General features: G+C 35.6%; 1 protein-coding gene across 2 annotated transcripts in view; it reads right to left on the bottom strand.

The window, feature by feature from the left end:
* The window catches only part of PTCHD1 (patched domain containing 1), a 366,564-nt gene that overhangs the window by 4,981 nt on the left and 339,461 nt on the right, over positions 1-22,122 (bottom strand). The window contains exon 3 of one of the 2 annotated variants that reach the window (XM_058186945.1): positions 21-12,112. The exons of the other annotated variant lie outside the window; for it this stretch is intronic. Within the exon in view, the coding sequence (XP_058042928.1) occupies positions 10,458-12,112 (1,655 nt within the window). The 3' untranslated portion in view covers positions 21-10,457. Of the gene's footprint in view, positions 1-20; positions 12,113-22,122 lie in introns of those variants that run through there. 2 annotated transcript variants of the gene reach the window in all.

Below are 22,122 nucleotides of genomic sequence, written 5' to 3'. Positions count from 1 at the left end.
ATATTTTAAATGTGTGCTTTATTTTTTAAATCTGTATAAATAAATACAAAATGACAAAGAGGTTTATGTTTACTAAACATTGCATTTGATTTTATGACATTACACAGTGTCTGTCACAATAGGTTGACTGAAAATTGTGTCATTTCTGCTGTTGGTGCATAATTATAGAAGTTGGTTGAATACAATTACTCCTGAAGCTGCATCCAGCCACCCTTTTCAGTGAAACCCCTGAGTACTTACAATTGCAAAAAAGTGTTAGGGGAGCCATTAAACCACAGTGGCTGAATTCTTGAAATTTTGCAAGAAAAATAAGATACATAAAACAAATGGCAGACTTGCAAACATTCTGTTTTTTTAAAATAGTGTTTTCTCCCTCAGTGGCTGAAAGAAAATCTACAAAATGGTCTGAAGAAATAATAATAATAGTAATAGTAGTAGTAGTAGTAGTAATAATAATAATAATAATAATAATAATAATAATAATAATAATAATAATAACAACAACAACGACTCATATCATTACATTACTTAATCACCTGAGATTCCTTTACTCTCCTCATGTTCACTGAAAGCTTGACAATGTTGATAGCCATATTATGATTTTTTCATTGCTTAAATCTTCATCCATGGATCTGCCTAACATAATAGAATCTTAGCTAGTTTTATGGTGAATCCGAGTTCAGCAATTGTGTAGGATGAGAGTGATTAGAGTTCATTGTGGACTTTGTAGAGCAAAGGTAACTTTGCCAATAACAACCATCTCCACTACTGTACTCCAAAACTGGCTATTGTACTCCATGTTAGGAAAATCCATATTTGAAGATGAATTGTATATGGTCATCCACAAGGATTATGCTTTTCACAGAGCATGAGGAGGAGATTGATGATCAACCATTAAAAGGAGCTTTTGGATCTCCAAACACCTCAACATTCTTACCCATGGAAGGTCAACTGCCAAAGTTTGAATAGTGTACTTTTGTTAATGGTTATAATTAAAAGACATTGCCTAATTTAGACATTTTAGAAATAGTTTGTTTTCAGGAAAGATTCTTTGCATTCCAGAAGATAATTTTCTGGAATTCATTTGAGAAGAAAAACCCACCACCTTTCAGTTCTCTTTCTGAACCACATGAAGCAACGACTAAGCAGAGTAAACAGTTGCAAACAACAGTAAATAAAGCAAACTGATTATCAGATGTGACTGAATATCTAAAATAGCCAATAGCCAATCTGTCTGTTTGTTGTAATTGGGTGTAAATTTAATCTTGATGGTTTAAGTTTTGTAAATCAAAAATTTCTTCAACTCTGTTAAAGTGAGGACCATTATTCTATATCTCTTTTCTTTCCACATATTCTTCTATTGCAATTGACTATATATGGAAGTTGAAGGGGAGACTCACAAAAAGAATATGATATTAAAAACCAGCTTTTTCTCCATCTCAGTATATTTACATTGTATACCACAATCAATATTCAGTATTCTTGGGACGAAAGAAAGAAGCAGCATTGCTAGATAAGACTCTCCCAGTATTTAAAATATTAGTAAAAAAAAGATTCATCACGATTCTATTCACAATTGCTCTCTATAGTATAGCTAGTATAGTATAGCTAGTTCATGAGAGGACTACAGAGAGGCATCTCACATAAAATGTCTTAAGTGCACAGCTCAAGGGAAAAAGACCTGAAATAAAAAGCAGTGCAACTTCCCACAGACTATTTGAATGTACACTAAAGTTTATCATTTAGGAACCACTCGTGTAGCTTGTAAAAGTGCCTGAAATCATTCTAAAGCAAACTTCCCCAATCTGATGAACTCTAGATGTATTGGTAACGTAATTCTCATCCATATGGCATTGGCATGCAAAACAATGCTCAAGACTGGAGAAAACAGTCCAACAATCCAAGGCAGGATGTATTACTGGAAAGTTTTTAAATATTTAAAAAGTGGGCACTCCAAGCAAGAGTCATGGACTGTCTGTATGATGATTACAGTATGTCTGAGACATACGTAGGCATTTATAAATGCTAATACAAATTAGGTATCTTCCTGGCTAAGTGACTATTGTTTTTGGTATCAACAAATATAGGGTATTTGAAGTGAAAATAGAGGAAAATACCGAATATGTATGTTAATAATGATATCCATTACAACTGAGCAACAAAGGCATCTAGAGGGATGGGGCTTATTGAATTTTATGTTTGGAGATTTATTTCTGTAAGCAGCTCAGAATTCTTGGGAGACCATATAAAATTTTATAAATAAATAAATAGTGAGCAAGCAGAATTCCTGCTCAGTTGGTTTTTGCTAATCTAGTTCTTAGATATTGGAAAATTAATAAATACAAAGCACATTGGGGTGTACCAAAATGTTGACAAGGTTTGTAACAATAAAGACAGTAATTTTGGCAAGATATGGAGCAGCCATAATTTAAAAATAAAAAACGGCTTCCTTTGTTTTGAAGAAGAGAAGGTGAACATTTGATCCATTGGCTCAACAAATGTTATATTCAACCTTGTCATGTTTGCATTTTATTACTATTATTCTTCTAATTCTACACCTTCCCAATAGATATCATTGGTTCCTACAAAAATATCTTGCCTTTTCTTGTTGAAATAAAACATGCAATAATGTCGCCGATTAGAAAAATATAATATTCATCTTATTTAGATCTTGGCTGCAAAAATCTCGATGACAATATAGTGGCAAAGAGCATACTGCATCTCTTTAAGGAGTTCATAGGGTTCTGCAACTCAGATACTAATTTGCTAATTTACAGACAAAGGAAAAGCAAGAGTAGCTGCCTCTTGCTACCACCCATTTGCTAACAAAGCAAATGCCCTAAACTAATAGAAGGCAAGCAGTGAATTCCTGAAGTTAGCTGCTAAAAGCAGCAGCAGGGAGCTGTGAAGAGATAGTGCAAACAATGAGCAACTTCTCATGTTATATTTCCTAATGGACATTACTGCTTGCTCACTTGGACAGGTAAATTAGTTGCAAACTGATTTTCTCTGGGCAGCAATTGCTACTGCTATCATCCATAGGATCTACTGCTGCTAACCCACTATATAAGCAATTACTACCTGTTTTAAATGAGGTGGAGAAGTAGACAGAATCTTAATTGCATGGAAAATGAAAGTGGGGTTGTGAAGCGGAAGGCATCTCCTCCTATACCCCTAGCACAATGAAGTGAACCTAAAGTTAAGGAACAAATAGCCAGACTCAAAAATGGAGCTAATTATTGATCATCTAAGGCAAGTAGCTGTTTCTTGATTGTTGACTTTGTTCTCAGAGTACAACAATTGGAGATAGCTAAACTTCTATCCAAATTCATTATAGAAAAGTAAACGATCAGTCAGGCAATTTATGTAGGTCACTTAGATCAGGACTGGATAATGAGCAACCTACCAAAAGTTTTGAACTCTACTTCCAACCATCTTGTCTCAATGGCAAATGATGAAAATTGCAGTTCAGAGACATTTGGTGGACCATGTTTTGTCCTCTACTTAGATTAAATATATATTTTAGAGGTGATACAGACAAGTCCTAGGAGCAAGCATAGTTACAATTATCCTTTAATGCCTTACTTTAAAGAAGGTACATAATTTTTAAACTTTCAGTTTATCTGGCAGGTGCATTGATATTTTATACAAACTTTTCCCAGTTTAGTGCTCTCTTGTGTTACTACTACATCCAACTTCCCTATCAGGAAAGCTTCAGAAAATGAAAATTTTAATTCTTCATATCTGAAAATGCATCCTTTTCCCCATAATTTTGCTCCTCCTTGTTTGCTTTAAGGGTGCTTTAAGTTTTTTTAATTTATTTTATTGTTCTTATAGTTTATTAACTTCATTGGTTCAAATTAACAGTTGCAGGAAATGTTATTTATATAGCTTTTGTAGTTCAGTCAATAATGTAATTCACAGCTTTAACCATTAGTTTCAGCTGTATGTATCTAAATCTTCCCATCATATGTCTTCCTTGTTTTGCTGTTCTTTTCCCTTATCTTTTGTTATGATGCCACCACTAACTCTCATTTCTGGCTTAAAAAGTGTTTAAATCTCTAAAATTATAGAATTGAGTAGAACACAGGGGAGACAGATGATAACACAGACATTTGGTTAACATAAAAACCAAAAGAAATAGCTTTTATTTAACAATGAAAATGGTTTTCAAATAGACTCACTTATTTCTATAAGGTATCTATATCACCAGTTCGAATCTACACTGGCATCGAAAGTAGAAATAACTCTGAGTCCCTGAGACAGAGGATCAATAATGGAGTTCAGAAAAGTCAAGATGGCAGCCAGTCAAAACAAAACAATATATTCCCAGGCTATGAAAGTGGTCTTCCACCAGATCTATCCTTTCATCTACATATCCCAACCCCTTCCTCTCCTCTCAAGTTCCTACCTCCTGCTGGAATAAAAACATCCTTTGTGTTGCCATGTTTGGATTGGCAGTTCTCCCCTGCCCCCAAATTATCACCTTTTCCAATTGTATTCATCCTTCAATATTGCTAGTGAATCAGCTCATTAAGATTTGCTTCATGCAAGAAACAGTTAACTTCAAGTTGTGACTGAAATAGTTAAAACATAGAGTTTCCTCCATAATATTTCTAGCCGCAGCTTGAAAGTTCTTGGTGGCTCTCAATTATCTGGGCTGGAGCTCTGTAAGACTCAGTAGCTGAGACTATATATTGATCTAAATTATGTTGTGCCTAGGGTTTATTGAATAAACCACATGTTGCAGGGTTTGCACAATACATTAAGCTTTACATTTGATTTAATAAATTATAACAGTTGGAAATTGGTAACCTGCTAAATGAAAAATCATTAGAGTTAGTGCAATGTCTGAACCCTGTTTGAGTCTGCACCCTCACGACTTATGTCTGGAATGATGATAATGGTGGTAGGGGAGATTACTGAAAAAATTCAAGATCTTTGCCTCAACTCTTCTGTTCCTAAACAACTAGACTGATGGGAAGAGGAGTGAGTCCAGTAGGAGTCATACTCTTAGTAACTGTGAGGATGATGTACCATGCACACTTGGAAATGACTCCCTTACTCTAGAGTTTGGACCTGACATAATGGGACACCTCACCACTGCCAACTCTCCATGGCCAACTTGGCTGTGGGACAATTTAACAATTCAATTTAATTATTTAAAATAATTTTAAAAATATTTTAATTTTTGTCATTCATATTTCATTTTGCCCTTTTTTTTGCATCATTTAATAATTCTACTCTACAATTTCTTTGATATTAGTGTAACATTTGTCCTGGGGTGAGTTGTCCCATTGTGAGTTAGCCATGGTGAATTGCCCCATAGTGAGTTGGCCATGGCAAGTTGGCTGTGGCAAGTTGTCCTAGACCCAACTCCAGACAGCAAAACTTCAGTATTTCTACTTAACAGCAGTAGACTAGATTCTCGATTTCATTTTACTTTGCTAATGGGAACAGGAACACATCTTCCCTTTCACCCATGGATCAGGGCAGTTTGTGAAGCATGCTTGGTTCTTTCTTCCATCTCCATCTTTCTAGGACTTGTTTCATGAAGTCGCTTCCTTACTTTGATCAATGATAGGGCTGGTTCTGACATACCCTTTTTATTTAGAAAGATACTTGATTTTTTTATAAAGTGTTTAGGGAATATGTTATTGATCAGAGTCCCAAAAGGTACCGTGACATCATACTATATTTGTGTTTTTAGTCCTTTGATTGTGTGAACAAATCAATTAATTACTGAATGAAAAATCAGTTTTTCCAGCCAGATTGTAAACTGCATCAGATTGATGCTACAGTAACTTAAGTAATGCATCTATACTCTAACATTCTCATATGGTATTTTTGGCAGTCACTTTTCCATATCACAGCAACAATCTGCAAGACCTTCAAATACTCATTAATAACGCATGCAGCATCTCCATAGTAGCAGATGCTTATGGTAAACATCTATATGGGCTATAGAAAGCTGTTTTTTAAAAAAATGAAAGTGAATATATTATGACTTTTAAGATACAGCCTACATAATAGCTCTTGGTTTTCTCTTTTATTATTTGGAGATAGGTTTTCACAGCAAATGGTAACATTTCCAAATGTTTTAGATTAAGTAATATAGTTTTGCTAGTGTTTTCTGATGATACCATTACTTGATTGACTGGGGCAGGGAGTCACCCTTAGCAAGTGAATAAATATAGACTGTGCAGAAGAATAATACAGTAGCACTAGAAATGGTCTTGCCTTGTGGAACTTCCCAGGATACAAATAGAATTTGGCACATATCACTGTAACATTAGCCTCTTTGCAATATATTTAACCTTTTACAGGTCTTGTTTCATTTAGTAAAATGGTTGGGATTTGGAAAAAAAGACATCCATTTGTTTTTACCAGAGAGCTTTTCTTTTAGTTTCACAGCTTTTGCATTTTTCTGATTTCTACTGCTTACAGTGAAATGCTGGGCATGTATCTTAGGTATGGCTCATTTATAGTGAAATTGTTCCAGTTACTTCAGTTATTTTTCCTCTGTTTCATTCTAAGGAATATCCAAGACAGACTTGTATGAATTAACTTGATGTTCAGAGAAAAGTAGGTTTATTTTTTCCTTCCAAAGTAAAAAAATATTGTTCTGATCAGTGAGTTATTTGGCTAAATGAATTATATTTCAGTAAACATAAAAGTACTTGTAGGACTTCGGCTTCAAAATGTAATCAATTTCCACATAAATATAGTCTTTGACTTATAGACACACCCAAAATTTCCATTGCTAAGCAAGGCAGTTGTTAATTTGAGTTGTACCTCATTTTATGACCTTTATTGACACTGTTGTTAAGCAACACTGCAATTTTTAAGTGAATCATATGGTCATTAAGAGGTCTACCTTCCCCCATTGTCTTTGCTTGTTGGAAGCAGGCTGGAAAGGTTACAAGTGATCACATGACTCCAGGACAGTGCAACAATCATAAGTACATGCCAATTGGCAAGTGCTCGAATTTTGATCATGTGACCATGCGGATGCTGCAACGCTTATGTGAAAACCAGTCATAAGTCACTTTTTTCAGTTTTGCTGTAACTTGCAATGGTCATTAAATGAATGATTGCCATATAACCTATTTATCCTGTGTCCACCTAAACTCTGTGCACACATTACAGCAGCACTGTAAGAATCTCATTCAATAAGGAGTTCAATTATGCACATCTTTGTAATCTTTGTCAGAGCCAAATTTAAAGTACTTTTAACATCCAGTTTAGGAATAATATATAAGCAAGAACATGTTTGAAAAATACAACTGAACATTAAAAAAATAATAATTCATATAAGTTTACAAATTTGTGGGCATACAGTAAGATTTTACCAGAGCCTGATATGTGGTAAGATAAGGAAAAAAAATCACATTATATGTGAAGCTGTTATGCATTAATTTAAATTTGTTATAACAGAAGGCAAAGTCATAGATATCATTGGACCTGAATTTATCAATTGGGAGCAAAGAATTAAATTTCTTCAACTATTTTGTACTCTCAAAAGCATATTTAGTTTTGATAATTATGAATTTCAAGAAATTTCTCAAAACAATTTATATGGCAATAGCTACTGCATATTTTACAGATATTTTATGCATGTAGCAACTTGCCAACCTGAATCCTGGAAGAGGAAGAATGCTGTGATGGTTTTCATATTGGGAAGAAATAAGGTTTGGCAGGAATAACTTTGTCCCTTTTTGAAGAAAATTATTTGATAAGGAACAAAACATTTTAACTTTCTACTATACTGGATATTTCAGAGGCTAACAACAATAGAAGCTGTTTATTATAACAATGGAATAAAAATGCTAGAATATCTATCTTAAAATGAACAAAACAAATTCACTGTGCAGTATTTTTTTTCGCAAATGATTCAGTGTGCTTATCCTCACTGTTTGTCCAATCACTAGATTGCTGAAAAAGCCCTGTGATATAGAAAAGTTCAAGTATGTTTGAATTACAAGCTTGTCAAGTTCTTGATATACCTTTTGTAAGTTATTTTAATGGAGTACTTATACTAGTGGAACACAAAAGCTTACTCCATCCCATTCGTGTCAGAGGTAACTTTGAAGCAGTTCCAGGTTGAAAGAATTAGTCAGTGACATCACAGTTGCCCAGGGGATGCCCTTGGGGGCTCCTTTCATGTTCCCGTCAAGGAGCTGGAGTGAATAATGGGAACTCACCCTGCCATACAGCAGCAGTGAAAATACTATTGGAAAAAAATCTCTAGGGATTAACCATCTACTACATCAGGGATGTCAAACTCGATTTCACTGAGGGCTGCATCAGGGTTGTGTTTGCCCTTGGGGAGCCAGGGTGGGCATGGCCAAATCGATGTCACTCATGTTGTGGTGGCTTGAGTACACTGAAGCGAAAACAGGCTCCTGAGCTCTGTTTTCACTGCAACGGTGTCCTACAACCCTCTGCCAGCAAAACAGGTGGCTCTCCTGAGCTCTGTCTTTGCTGGCAGAGGCACCGTGGGCCAGTCCTTTGCTGTTTCCAGGGTGCCCCTGCGTGCCAGATCTAAGCACCCTGTGAGCTGGATTTGGCCTCCAGGTTTTGAGTCTGACACCCCTGTGCTACATCAACATGCCAAACTTATTATCTGCAATGTTATGGAGGATTTGACATAAAAGGACAGTGCCAATATAAAGATAAAAATAGTGTAATTTGGTGATTACCACTGCACAATTCTAATTCAACTTTGCCAGTTTTTTCAGGGCAAATAATAAGAGAAAGGAGAAGTCTGGGAGGCCAGGTACCAGATCTAGAGAATTGACTGACTAGCGTCACTGGGGTCATGCCTACTTAAGGAACTTTGAGAAATAGAAATAGTTGGCTCTGTTCCATCTGCTAAGTACACATTTTACCTACTATGACTTTAATAGCATGCCCAGCACTAAAGCTACAAGTAGCTAATGTCAATTGAAATTTTCCAGAATTTGTGAGTTGTCAGTACTGTAAGCAAATTCGGTATTCTTCTGTATCACAGAGGGCAATATTATTTTTTAGCAAGTATCAGAGATATACCAAGTAGATACACCAAAGATGATGGAAATGTATTTTATGGATCTCTCTGGTCTAGTTCACTGCAAAATTGTAAATTTTTTGTTTCCTTCTTTCTCTTGTGGCACCACATCTTATACCTTTCAAGAGGGCAGTGATAACTATTTACTATGTTTTATTATATTAGAACAGTTCCTTTAAACATTAACTCATGAAAGACGGCAGCATTAAGAATTCAAAACCACTTTTGTGGAGAGTTCAACTAATTTCCTTGATTTATAGTTTATAGTAGAGACTTCAGAGACAGAAATTCTAGTTGAAGATTGTGACTTATGTTACATATTATGTATGGGTACACGTTGAGCCTCTTTTTGTGCACTAATAATGTACAGCCTGGAACAATGGGTAGTAGTTTAAGACGTTCTACAACATACACATTTGTGAGACAAAATTTAGGCATCTGAGGCTTGTTTCATGGATTTTGGTAGGATTTGCTAAATATATTCCTTTCCCAACCTGCCATTAGATCTCCTAACATATGAGACAATGCTATCAAATCTAGCATACAAAAGCAAGGTTTCCAATAACAACAACCACAACCACAGCAATAATAATCTCTATTGAATAACATTAATAAACCTTACTGAAAAAGTGATGTAACAGATAACTTGAATGTGTTTATATGTATTACTAATTTTGTTTTTTTCTTTAAAAATGTTAGAAAATTATGTTGTATTAAAATATATAGGGGATTAATTCCACTTTAAAATATTTATTAATTCAGAAAAGAAGGCAACTGCGAAATGACCCTAGATTAACAGTGATAACTCTATTTAGCCGTGCATAAATTTGAATTTCTTGGCCATTGTTGGTTTGCTTTTGTTTAACAACTTGCATATATGTTTCTATTCAGAAAAAGAAAAAGAAGAAAGAAAAAAAGAAGCAATAGAAATAAAAGTTAGATGTAATGGCTAAGATCCATAAAAGCTGACTCATAGAACTGAGTTATTGCTATACTGAAAGTTCTATATAGCCTCTGTGTCCAAAATGTACACTTACTGCTTCTTCAGCCTTGACAGTTGACCTTTCAATGTGTGGGCACACACTGCCCCAGGGGCAGCAGCATTGGCAGGGCAGACACGGCAGTATGCTTTTAATAACCCATCTCTATTGTCTTTATCTCAGGTAGCAACCCAAGTTGGCACTCTCATTGTATTGGGTGAATGTAAATGTCACTGAACTTTATATGTGAAGGCCAATCCACAAACAGTCACATTTGCCCCTTCACATGGTGCTCTGGATGCTCTTGGTTTTAATTTGAAAACAGACATCCAAATCCTATTGTTATAATCAATATGATTTTTTTCTCTGGGCAATATTTAGGGGTGATGGTTATTTTTTTTTTTTAAAAAGCAAGACAAACTAACTAGTCAGACTGTTGTAATTTGGTCAACCACACGGGTACTATCCATATCCACCATTTCAACACATTCTATTTCCTCCCGATTCTCAGGAGTTTTCTTCTCTTTCCTTTTTTTCTTTGATGGTGGCAGAAAAGTTAGTATTACAGGTAAAATGGCAAAGCAATGAAAGAAGGTGACTAATGCTATCAAAAACAAGCACCTGAACAGTGTACGGGTCAGATTTGAAGGCACAGTTGCGAGAGGAATCAGACCAACAATGTAGCAGAGGTAGCTCTGTAAAATCGCTACCCCATGCACTTCCAGGGAATTCTTTACCCATTTAGTTCTTGTGAAATCTTTGCCCAGGACAAATGTTGACAAGAGAGGTGCGCAGTTGTCAACTGTATAATTAATTCCATAAATTAAACACAACACAGAAATACAGTCCAGCTCAACTTTCCACAGGGTCATAAAACCTATAACTCCAAATTCGACTGAGGCAACGGTGAGTGTGAGCCATACATTGATGAGAGAATCTGCCACTAGGAATGCAGAGAAGAAGAGCAGGAATAAAGCACTAATACAGGAATTCTGCAAGGGCCCCCCCACATAGGAGGCATAACGATCCATGTAGACAAAGGATGGGTTGAAAACAATGAACTTCACTTTAGATTTGAGAGACAGCTTTCGTAAGGTTTCCAGGAGGTGATAGAGCTCTTCTCGTTTGGTATCCATGGTCTTAGCTACCAAGAACATTCGAGAGGCCACCACTTCAACTTCATTATTGTATTTTTTGGAAAAAATGATATCCTCTGATAAATGGGCATATTGGGGAGCTTTCAGAAAGGAGTTCCTCAGTATATCGGTAAAATTCTTTTTAGATAATCCAGTTGATATGTTGAGTTTTCTCAGATAATTCAAATAGCTCTCAAACCAAGATATCCTTACAAATCCCTTAGTATACTCTAGCATGTCATCTTGAACGGTCACATTCCAATATTCTATTGATTCATAAATATAAAATCCAATGACAGGGCTGTAATTGCTGAAATACTTCTGCTGAGCAGCAGTGTACTCCATGGTTTGTGTCGCAGTTGCTACAATGTTACTAAGGTCTGACTCTTCGCTGACCTGCAAGTAGCCCATTAAGGCAAAGGAAATATAAATAAGGTAAAAGAGAACTACAAAAGGCTTGACATATGTGTTTGTTATCCAGTCACAGTAATAACGCTTGAGGAAGCACATCAAAAGGTGGCTTTCATAACTGTTTGTTTCCTCTGACTCTGCTGTATCCTCACTAAATTTGGCTGTCAGAAGAAATCTATACCAAGCAGGCTTCTCTTGCAATACCTCTGGTTTTGGTACCTTTCGGCAGAAGATACTATGCTGGTAGTTGTTTTCTATGTAGCCAGTAAACACGAGGCTGGAACCATAAAACGAGAGTACATAGAGGTAGTTGAAGAAAATTGCAATACAAGAATTGCAGCAGAAGATCCTGGCTGCTTCAATGTTGGTGAAAGGGCTGGCACCAATCCCAAAAGTCACCAGATACATGGCAGTGGTGAGAGAAAAGGAGAGCATGGAGTCTGCGAACACAGCTGCAGTTCTCTCTTTTACATGTTGGTCTTCTCTAGTTTTCCTCCAGGAGGACAACATTTCAAAAGTTCCATATAATCCGTGCCCTGGAATGAAGAAAAGAGCAACTGTAATGTTGTTATATAATTAGAAAGTCAGGTGACTCCTGCAAATGAGGATATAGCTAATTGTGCATTGCATGACCTGGGTAATTTAGGAAGAAATTGTCCTGGGTGTTGGCAAATGTTCATATACACTGACATGAAAGTTATTTTTAAAAATGGAACTACAGTAATTATTGATGGTAATAATCTGTGCCAAGAAATTTGTAGCCAAGAAGAATTATGCTAACAAGTTATTCAATTAAAGCTAAATTATGCATTTTTCATGCATGGCTTTACTTTGTGATGATTTAAGAGTAACCAAAGTTAAAGAAACTTCAGTAATATTTTATTGATACTGCACTTAAAAAAGAAAACTTCAACATAAAGTCTATGTTATGTGGGATGCAATGAAGATTAATTTGAACCATGGCACAAATAATTTTTTCTCATTTGTTTTCTTTGATAAACATGCTCAGAAAAAGCCTTGTGGATACTGTCAAAATGTACAGATAGATCTTTTCACACAATGAAAATTTTAATTGTTTTTAAAGTGAGGGCATATTTTGTCATTAATGTTTGAAAATGGATATAGCTTCATATAATTTAGATAACTGTAATATCTCAATATTTTCAAAAATAGATTAAGGTGCTAGATTCTGCATCAATCACAATGCTGTGTGAAACATAAAGGCTTGTTTCTAAAAGTCACAAAGGTAGGTTAGATTGATTATCCATTGAATTCATAATTCTGTGCAAAATTCTATATGCATGGAACCAAAAGATTGCTTGGCCTAGACAATAATTTAAATGATAGACATGAATGAACTGAAATATTATACTTTTGCCATGAAAAAAGCTACGGAAGAAATATACTGTATATTGATCACTATATTTAAACTTTTAAGATATAGAAGATTTTAGGTATCTGTTTCACTAGACTAGTTACATGTATATTAGTTTGATTCTATAAGTGGCTAATCAATACTAAATCCAATTGGTTTTTATGGCTAAATTCAGTGGGATTAGTGGTGTCATGGCTGACTTGCCATGCACTCCTGCTCTCAAGCAGATAACAGAAACAGAGTGGGGGGAGGGAAAGGATTGGAATGCAAGGGAGGCTTGGGAGGGAGTTGAGGAATTCAAGTGAGTCAATGCAGCTTAGGATGGCCCTAACACCCCAAGGTCAAACCTTGGGAAAACTCCAAGCTGTTCCAAATGTTCCCTAAACAAAATGAATACAATTGATTGGTAGACAATGAAAACTTTAGAACCAGCTTTGATACTTCTGTGCTATTACTCTTATGTGGAATTATCGGTAAAGTTATACTCTTGGTAAAATAACTTTCTTTCTTTCTTTCGCTGCATTTACCAACAGGATGATTGACAGATAAGGTTATGGGAGTCCAGTCTAAATAACTGATTTAGCATCATAGCATCATAGCAAAAATTAGAGTTTTACTTCCCTATAAAATTGTGGCTATTAATTTTAGCAGTTATTTTAACAATGGAAGATATACACCTATGTACCATATGTACAGCACTGGCTCAATGGCTTTGAAATGGAGCTCAGCACCATCCCTTATAGTCGGGTATGTCTAGTGGAGTAAAATCCGCAGGGATTCTTTACCTACCATATGTACATAATGTCAAGTGCCAGGGTAATCAGGAAATCCAGGCAGTTCAAATGAATATAAAGATTTATTGCAAGCTTAAGCTTACTACAAGAATCTGAACTACTAATGGACAAAGCAAATTGGTGGCAGATAGGAGTCAAAAACATTCAAGGTGGCTAAACTTAGATCACTTGTAACTATGAAGGGACTAATGACTGATGCTGTGTTTGATGTCTCCCTCAGGCTCGGCCTGGTCATTTCCTACACATATCCTTTTTATGAAGCATTATTTCTGCAACATATTATGTCATCTTTGTAAATCAGCTTTCAGTGTCCCAATGTCCTCCAAAACTACTTCCATTCTATTTACATAGCTAATTATACAGAACTTAGAAGATGAAAGATACTGAAAGAGGATTGGAATAAGCCCCCACTTCTTCTCAGCCATAAAATAAATTTTGCCTCAGAAAGAGTTGGACAGACTTTAATCACCTGACTATTGCTGAGAAATCTGGGTGTTAATGTCAATAAATTTCAAATCTCAGACAAGCAAAGTCAGTGGGGAAGCCATATTCACTTAACAACTGTGTTACTAATTTAACAACAACTTAACAAATGATTCATTTAACAACTGTGGCAAGAAACATTGTAACATTGGTCAAAATTCACTTGAAAACTGTCTTACTTAGCAATGGAAATTTTGGACTCAATTGTGGTTGTAAATTGAGGACTATCTGTACTTCTAGATTAACTTCATTGATACAGATCTGTGCATTAGGGGAGTTCTGTTGATTATACTGTAATCCAGTGGTAGTCAACCTGGTCCCTACCACCCACTAGTGGGCTTTCCAGCTTTCATGGTGGGCGGTAGGGGTTTTGTCTGATACTGAAGCACTTTCCTTTTTTTTAATTTAATTGACTTTAAAAAAAATTCGTAGCATTATTTAAAAACATTTTCATTAGGTTTTCATAAAATTCCCCGTAACAATTTAAATTTCTGAAAATATACTATTTGTATCGCCCGCGCATAAGTTTAGTTCACATTATGTAAGTGAAACTAAATGGCGCTATATTGCGACCGCAAACAAAAGAGCCTCGTCCCAAAATAGCTCACGCATCTCCCCCCACACCACCCAGCTGTAACAGACAAGCAGAGCTGGTAGCCTGTGCCCCCCGCAAACCCAATCCATGATGCGCGAGAGGCATGCACAGACACCGATACATGGCGCATTACTGTGGAACCGGTGGGTGGTTAGAAAATTTTACTACTAACAGAGATACAAAAGTGGGCAGTAGGTATAAAAAGGTTGACTACCCCTGCTGTAATCTATAGATTGTCACAGGGCAGGTGTCTGATCTACAATATTCAGCATCTCTTCACCCATTTTTTTGTTTTGAGTTTTGGACTGTGTTTATTTAGTTTGAGAGAAAATTTATGCTAAGTTATGTTATATGCTTTTTGTTTATATAATTGTATGTAATTGTACTACTTTCTATTTTGATATTTGCATTTTGCATTGAACTTTGCAGTATATTACTTTGAGAATTGTTTTTCTTGATATAGCCATTACAGAAGTTTGAGTAAATGAATCAAAATGTTACAATTGGATCAAATGTTTATATATTCAGTGCAAAATAAATTCTGAAATAGATAGAGAACATTCTATTTTGAAGGTTTAATCAATATGCTTTATTTTCATGCAGTGTAATCCTATAAGTATTTAATTACTGTTCATTATACCACAAAACCATTCTTTGAAAGCTGAATTTATTCAGAAAATCAGAACATTTGAACACACATTTCTGCATTTGCTTTGCTTAACCTTCAGGATGTTATCTCTGCAATCATGACAGCTAAAATTTTCCTCTAAAAGTGATCAAGAGAGGTTATTGCAGGGATTCTGATCTATACTATACCAGCCATCCAAACAGCCAAACTACCATCCAACCAGCCACCCAACCAACCATTCAACCAAACATCTCAATACAAAACATCCAACCACCCATCCAACCATCTATTCAACCACCTATTGTGCACAACCCCCAACCTACAAACGTCCAAAACTAGGTATGCACGCCCCTTACCTCTACAACACCAATTACTACAGATCTCAAATGCAAATTGATAAATGCAAGAAGCATTGTTAACAAATTACCTGAATTTATCCTCTTGTTAAACAGTGGTACATTAGATATTATTTTTGTTTGTGAAACATGGCTGAACTCATCCCTTCCTGACTCCATTATCTCAAACAAAGAATATCAAGTTTATCGATCAGATCGTGAAAACCGAAGAGGTGGTGGAGTGGCTATCTTTTACAAAAAGTCACTGAATCTAAAAAATATCCAGGTTGCACAAAAACTTTCTCTTCCTGAAACTATTGTATGCGACCTATCCCTCAACACTACTCTTTGATTCTTACTATGCTACAGAGCCCCTGACTATGACATTACCCATGTAAACATGCTAACCTCACTGCTAACATGGGCTACCTCTTGCCCATATCCTCTCATCTTCCTGGGTGACCTAAATCTACCTCTCATAAACTGGATAACTAATGAATGTACAACCGATCCAATCCATACTACACTATACAACGCTGTTACAAACCTAGGTCTTGAACAACTTGTAACTAACAACACTAGACTCAACAACTGCCTTGATCTTATCTTCTGCAACAACTCCAACTCAATTTATGGACTACAAATTAAAGAACCTTTTTCCAACAGTGACCACTGCATGATTGATTTTCGTCTCAATATACATCCATCTTAAATCGTAATAACAATAGTACTCCCAGCTACAACTTCAAAAAAGCCAACTACGATCTTATAAACAACGATCTTTCATTACTGGACTGGCAAAATCTATTTGCAACCTGCACAACCGCTGAAGACCACTATAGAGTTTTCCTACTTGAAATCAATAAAGTCATTAAACTATATGTACCACAAATGACCACCATGACCAGGAAAAGCAAACTACCCATAACAATAAAAAAGCTTCAATCAAAAAAAAAATCCCTCTGGAAAAGAAGCAAAAAAGGCTGTGTAGCTACAACAATATATGCAACCAAATAAAAACTGAATGCACAAATTATCACACCAAGCAAGAAGAGAACCTTTTGCGCACAAATTCCAATCGGGCCTTTTATAATTTTGTGAACAATAAACTTAAAGACTCAAGATCCATCCCACCACTAAAACATTCTAACAACAAAGAATGCAATGGCGAAACAGTTAAAGCTAACCTCTTCAACAGTTTCTTTGGCTCAGTTTTTGTTAACAGCAATAACACATATCCGACATTCCATAAACGCACTAGCATTGAATATGATGACTTAACCTATATAGATTTCACAGAAGAAAAGGTTGAAAAAGCTCTTCATAACTTGAAACCGTCGCTTTCAATTGGACCTGATGGACTATCCGCATACTTCTTAAAAAAACTTTCCACTAACATAGCAGAACCCCTAAGCATAATCTTTGACAAAGCTTTCACAACCAGTTCCCTTCCCAAACTTTGGTCACTAGCCACAGTCATCCCTATCTTCAAAAAAGGAGACCCCAGCTTAGTAGAAAATTACAGACCGATCTCTCTGTGCTGCGTCAACTGCAAAGTAATGGAATCAATCATCAACCAATCCATTACCTCACACTTAGAAACTAACAACCTACTCTCCAACAAACAATTTGGTTTCAGGAAAAGATTATCATGCAACTTACAACTTCTTCACTGTAAAAATATATGGACTACAAATCTCGATCAAGGCAAAACAATAGATGCAATCTACATAGACTTCTGCAAAGCTTTTGACTCAGTAGTACACGATAAACTTCTCCTAAAACTAAAATCCTATGGCACTTCAGGACCCCTTCACAAATGGATATCTGCATTTCTGTCCAACAGACAACAAGTGGTCAAAATTGGCAATGCTCTATCAAATCCTGTTCCTGTCAAGAGTGGCATTCCTCAAGGCAGCGTCCTTGGACCAACACTCTTCATACTATACATTAATGATCTTTGTGACCATATCGCAAGTAATTGTGTTCTCTTTGCTGACGATGTCAAACTATTTAACACCACAGACAATGCATCTATCATCCAAAAAGACCTTGATCATCTAACCACTTGGTCTAAAACTTGGCAACTCCAGATCTCAACCAGCAAATGCTCAGTCTTACATATTGGAAAAAAGAACCCAAACACTAAGTACATACTTGATGGACATTACCTTACAGATGACCCCCACCCCGTTAAAGACCTTGGAGTTTTCATGTCAAATGATCTAAGTGTCAAAGCCCACTGTAATTACATAGCAAAAAAGGCCCTAAGAGTTGTAAACCTAATCTTGCGTAGCTTCTTTTCCAAAAACATTACACTACTAACCAGAGCATATAAAACATTTGCTAGACCAATTCTAGAATACAGCTCGCCTGTTTGGAACCCTCACCACATCTCTGACATCAATACAATTGAGCGAGTCCAGAAATATTTTACAAGAAGAGTTCTCCATTCCTCTGAAAACAACAAAATACCTTATCCCACCAGACTTGAAATCCTAGGCCTAGAAAATGGAACTCCGTCGCCTTCGACAAGACCTAAGTTTAACTCATAGAATCATCTATTGTAATGTCCTTCCTGTTAAAGACTACTTCAGCTTTAATTGCAACAACACAAGAGCAACCAACAGATTTAAACTTAATGTTAACCGCTTTAATCTAGATTGCAGAAAATATGACTTCTGTAACAGAATCATCAGTGCTTGGAATACTTTACCTGACTCTGTGGTCTCTTCCCATAATCCTAAAAGCTTCAACCAAAAACTTTCTACTATTGACCTCACCTCATTCCTAAGAGGACCATAAGGGGCGTGCATAAGCGCACAAACATGCCTACCGTTCCTGTCCTATTGTTTCTTTTCTTTTCTTTTCTTCTTCCTATATATATATTGATGCTTATACCTCCTAATATTTACTCATATATATGTTTATATACTATATAATCCTTTTTATATGATGTTGTGACAAAAATAAATAAATAAATAAATAAATAAATAAATAAAATAAAAAATACTTCCCACAAGACCGTGGTGCCGTGGTGGCTCAGGCTGTAAGATAGTATGTTATTAAAACACAGCAGCCTGCAATTACTGCAGGCTTGAATCCCACCAGGCCCAAGGTTGACTCAGCCTTCCATCCTTTATAAGGTAGGTAAAATGAGGACCCAGATTGTTGGGGGGGGGCAATAAGTTGACTTTGTAAATATACAAATAGAATGAGACTATTGCTTTACACACTGTAAGCCGCCCTGAGTCTTCAGAGAAGGGCGGGATACAAATGTAAATTAAAAAAAAAAAGACATTTCTCTTGTCTTTTTTGTGATACATTGTTATACAGTTTTGCTAAGTTGATTAATCACAGCCTCCCAATTAACAGCACTCTGGTACAGATAGCCCGTTTCAGATGCTTGGGTATATTCCTGTGGCAAACAAGAATCAGTACAGAGGTCCTGCTTTGATGACATTTATTGCAGTTAAAAGAATAACATTATTCATGCATTTTTGGAGTGGGTAACTGAAAATAAGATTGAGCACTGTTGCCATTAGTGTTGGGGTTTGTGTGCTACTGTAAAGGATTCAACATTAAATGCCTGAAGAAAGTGGCCTTTGTCAGATAGGATTGTTTTAATAGAATTAATCTGGAACCATGGCAAAAGATTACAAATATCTTTCTGGGTTCATGCTGAATGTCCAGTCTTCCTAGAATGCCATCTGGTGTACACATTGGTAAATTAGTTGGCCTCTGACTGATACTCTATGTTCACTATTTCTAGAGGGCTTGATTGAGCTAATGAGAATACAAATACTGAGCCTGCCAATATTATAAGCTTTTAGGTAAAAATGCTTTTAAACAGAATACCAATTCCTTATTAAAAGATAGGATATTTTAACTTTATCTGCCTTCATGTGCTACTTTAAAAATAAATTAAAAAGTTATTTATGTAAAGACCATCACAAAAGTCAACTTAATTCTTAAGTATTGTATCTATAAAGTTTTATAACAGTTTACCTGTAACAACTTACAAACATTTGCTTAGTGACTTTTCTAAACAAATGTTTGTCAGCTGAGGACTACCTGTTACAGGTAAACTGTTGTAAAACTTTATAAATACAATATTTCAACAGTACTGAAAAAAGTGACTTATGACCATTTTTCACACTCATGATTGCTGAAGAATCACCATGGTCACATGATCAAAATTTGGATGCTTAACAACTGGTTCATATTTATGACAGTTACAATGTCCAAGGTCATGTGATCACCTTTTCTAATCTGACAAGCAAAGTCAATGTGGGGAAGCTAGATTCACTTAACAACCGTGTTACCAACTTCACAACTGCAGTAGTTAACGTAACTATGGCAAGAAAGGTCATAAAGTAGGGCAAAACTCACTTAGCACCTGTCTGGTTTAGCAACTGAAATTTTAGCTCAATTGTGGTTGTAAATCAAGGGCTACCTATACACCCTTTCCTTTGTAAATTATTTTTCCCTGATATCTGTTTTTTTAAATGTTAGGCTAGGCTGTTTTAGATTTCTGGAAGCTGCAATCAAATACCACTGGAGGGAAGCAGGCTGAAAAGCTTGCTTTAAGCCATACCATTTCACATTTAAATTTGATTTCATAACCTGTGGTAAGATCTTCAAGGGAGCAAACAAATTTGGTTGCTTATGCTTAAATTCTTAGTTTTTAATTTGCTTCCAGTTATTGCATACATGTCTGTAAATTAAACAAACAACAAACAACATTCAAGAACTCAAACATTCACATGAAATTATTCATGAATCATATTTACCTGTAAGGCAAATAGGATTAATATTTTTTAAAAAGTCAAAGAACCTTGTAGTTTTTCACAGGCAATCCACAAATGTCTCTTCTACAGCAATAAACTATAATAGGTACTATCATATTAATCCATATGCAATTGGATTGGTAGAAGCAGAATTCCCTTGCCATCTTTACTATAAAACTTTACTTTTCGTTTATTTTTCACTATACAAGGTAGGTCTTGGTGTTGGATATGGGTGGAGGGAGAAAAAATCTCCAAATAATTGATTGGGGACACCTTGCTTAAATTTAAATTCCTGACATTAAATATTGATAACCCTTTATAGATTTTAGTTTAATCATTAATACATGGCTTTGCAAAATTAGTTGGTATTATTATAACTTAAGCAGAATTTTAAGAATGTATTTATGTATACATTGTATACATTATGTATGTACATGCATGGGAGACAGCTAATTTTAAAACAGAAAGAAATGGATCTCAAAACCATTTCCTTTTGATGAGATTATTTTATAGTTACTGCAATTTCACCTACTTAAAAGTCAAAGGTCAAGAAAGAAGATGAAAGTCTTTTCAACAACCTTTCTTATAATCACCTGAGAAGTCTGAGAACTCTAATACCTCTAATTGTATTTTTGAGCATTTTAGATGCAATGGGGCCATTTGTAATCCTATTGTAGGAATTGCTTCTGGCATTTGCTTTTGTTTTACCAGTGATTTAACTTCTGCTTTCTGTTATCTTGTTTTTCTGTCCTGTTATCTTGTTTTTCTGTCCAAATTCGTGCCTGGTAGATCTCAAGAAGTGGGGTTGCTAAGCACCCAGACCTTACAGTATCATACAAAACTAGAATACATGCATACAGAATATTTGGCATCTATTTGTGGTTTGCTGTTAATCTTTGTTCTCCAAATTGTTTTATGGTTGCTTCCACTGGGTAGGTCATGATTATCAATTTAATAACTAGCACAGTGCTCCCATTAAAAGTAATTGGGAACAGTGAAACTCTCCAGGCATAAAAACTAATAAAAAAGTACAACCACTGACTGACGTCTTATTGTTAATTATGTTTGAAATAGTTCTGGTCTATTCTAAACAGGGAAAATAATTAAGCTCACTTTCACTACCTCCATAAAGGCAAAATGATCTTTTTTAAAAAAAGAAAAGAAGGCAAAAATAAAAGAAAAACAGATTGCTTGCCAATGTAGAAACCTACAAATTTTATAGTTCCTCTAAATACTGTAGACAAAGTTGCAAAGCAATTTTATACAATGACAGCCCAGCAACATCCTAAAGCATTTAGGATTTTTTTACTATTTGACAGATCTTAGTAGATGTGATACAGTAGCATTCAATATCCACCAATTTTTGTGTGTGTTTTATATTGGGTTTTCATTTTGCTCTGAACCTTCCTTTTACTATGTTTCTGTCTTTGAGAATCAGGTTATGCAACTTCTCTTAGGGTAATAATCCAGCCATATAATGAAGTGGGCCATAATCCAGAGAAAAATATATCATAGCTTTTCATTTCCTTACCTGCAAGAAATCATG

The sequence above is a fragment of the Ahaetulla prasina genome, chromosome 5 (genome assembly GCF_028640845.1).
Source record: "Ahaetulla prasina isolate Xishuangbanna chromosome 5, ASM2864084v1, whole genome shotgun sequence".
NCBI classification, from domain to species: domain Eukaryota; kingdom Metazoa; phylum Chordata; class Lepidosauria; order Squamata; family Colubridae; genus Ahaetulla; species Ahaetulla prasina.
The sequence above is the reverse complement of the archived record's forward strand: the minus strand, read 5'-3'. Positions and strand labels throughout refer to the sequence as shown.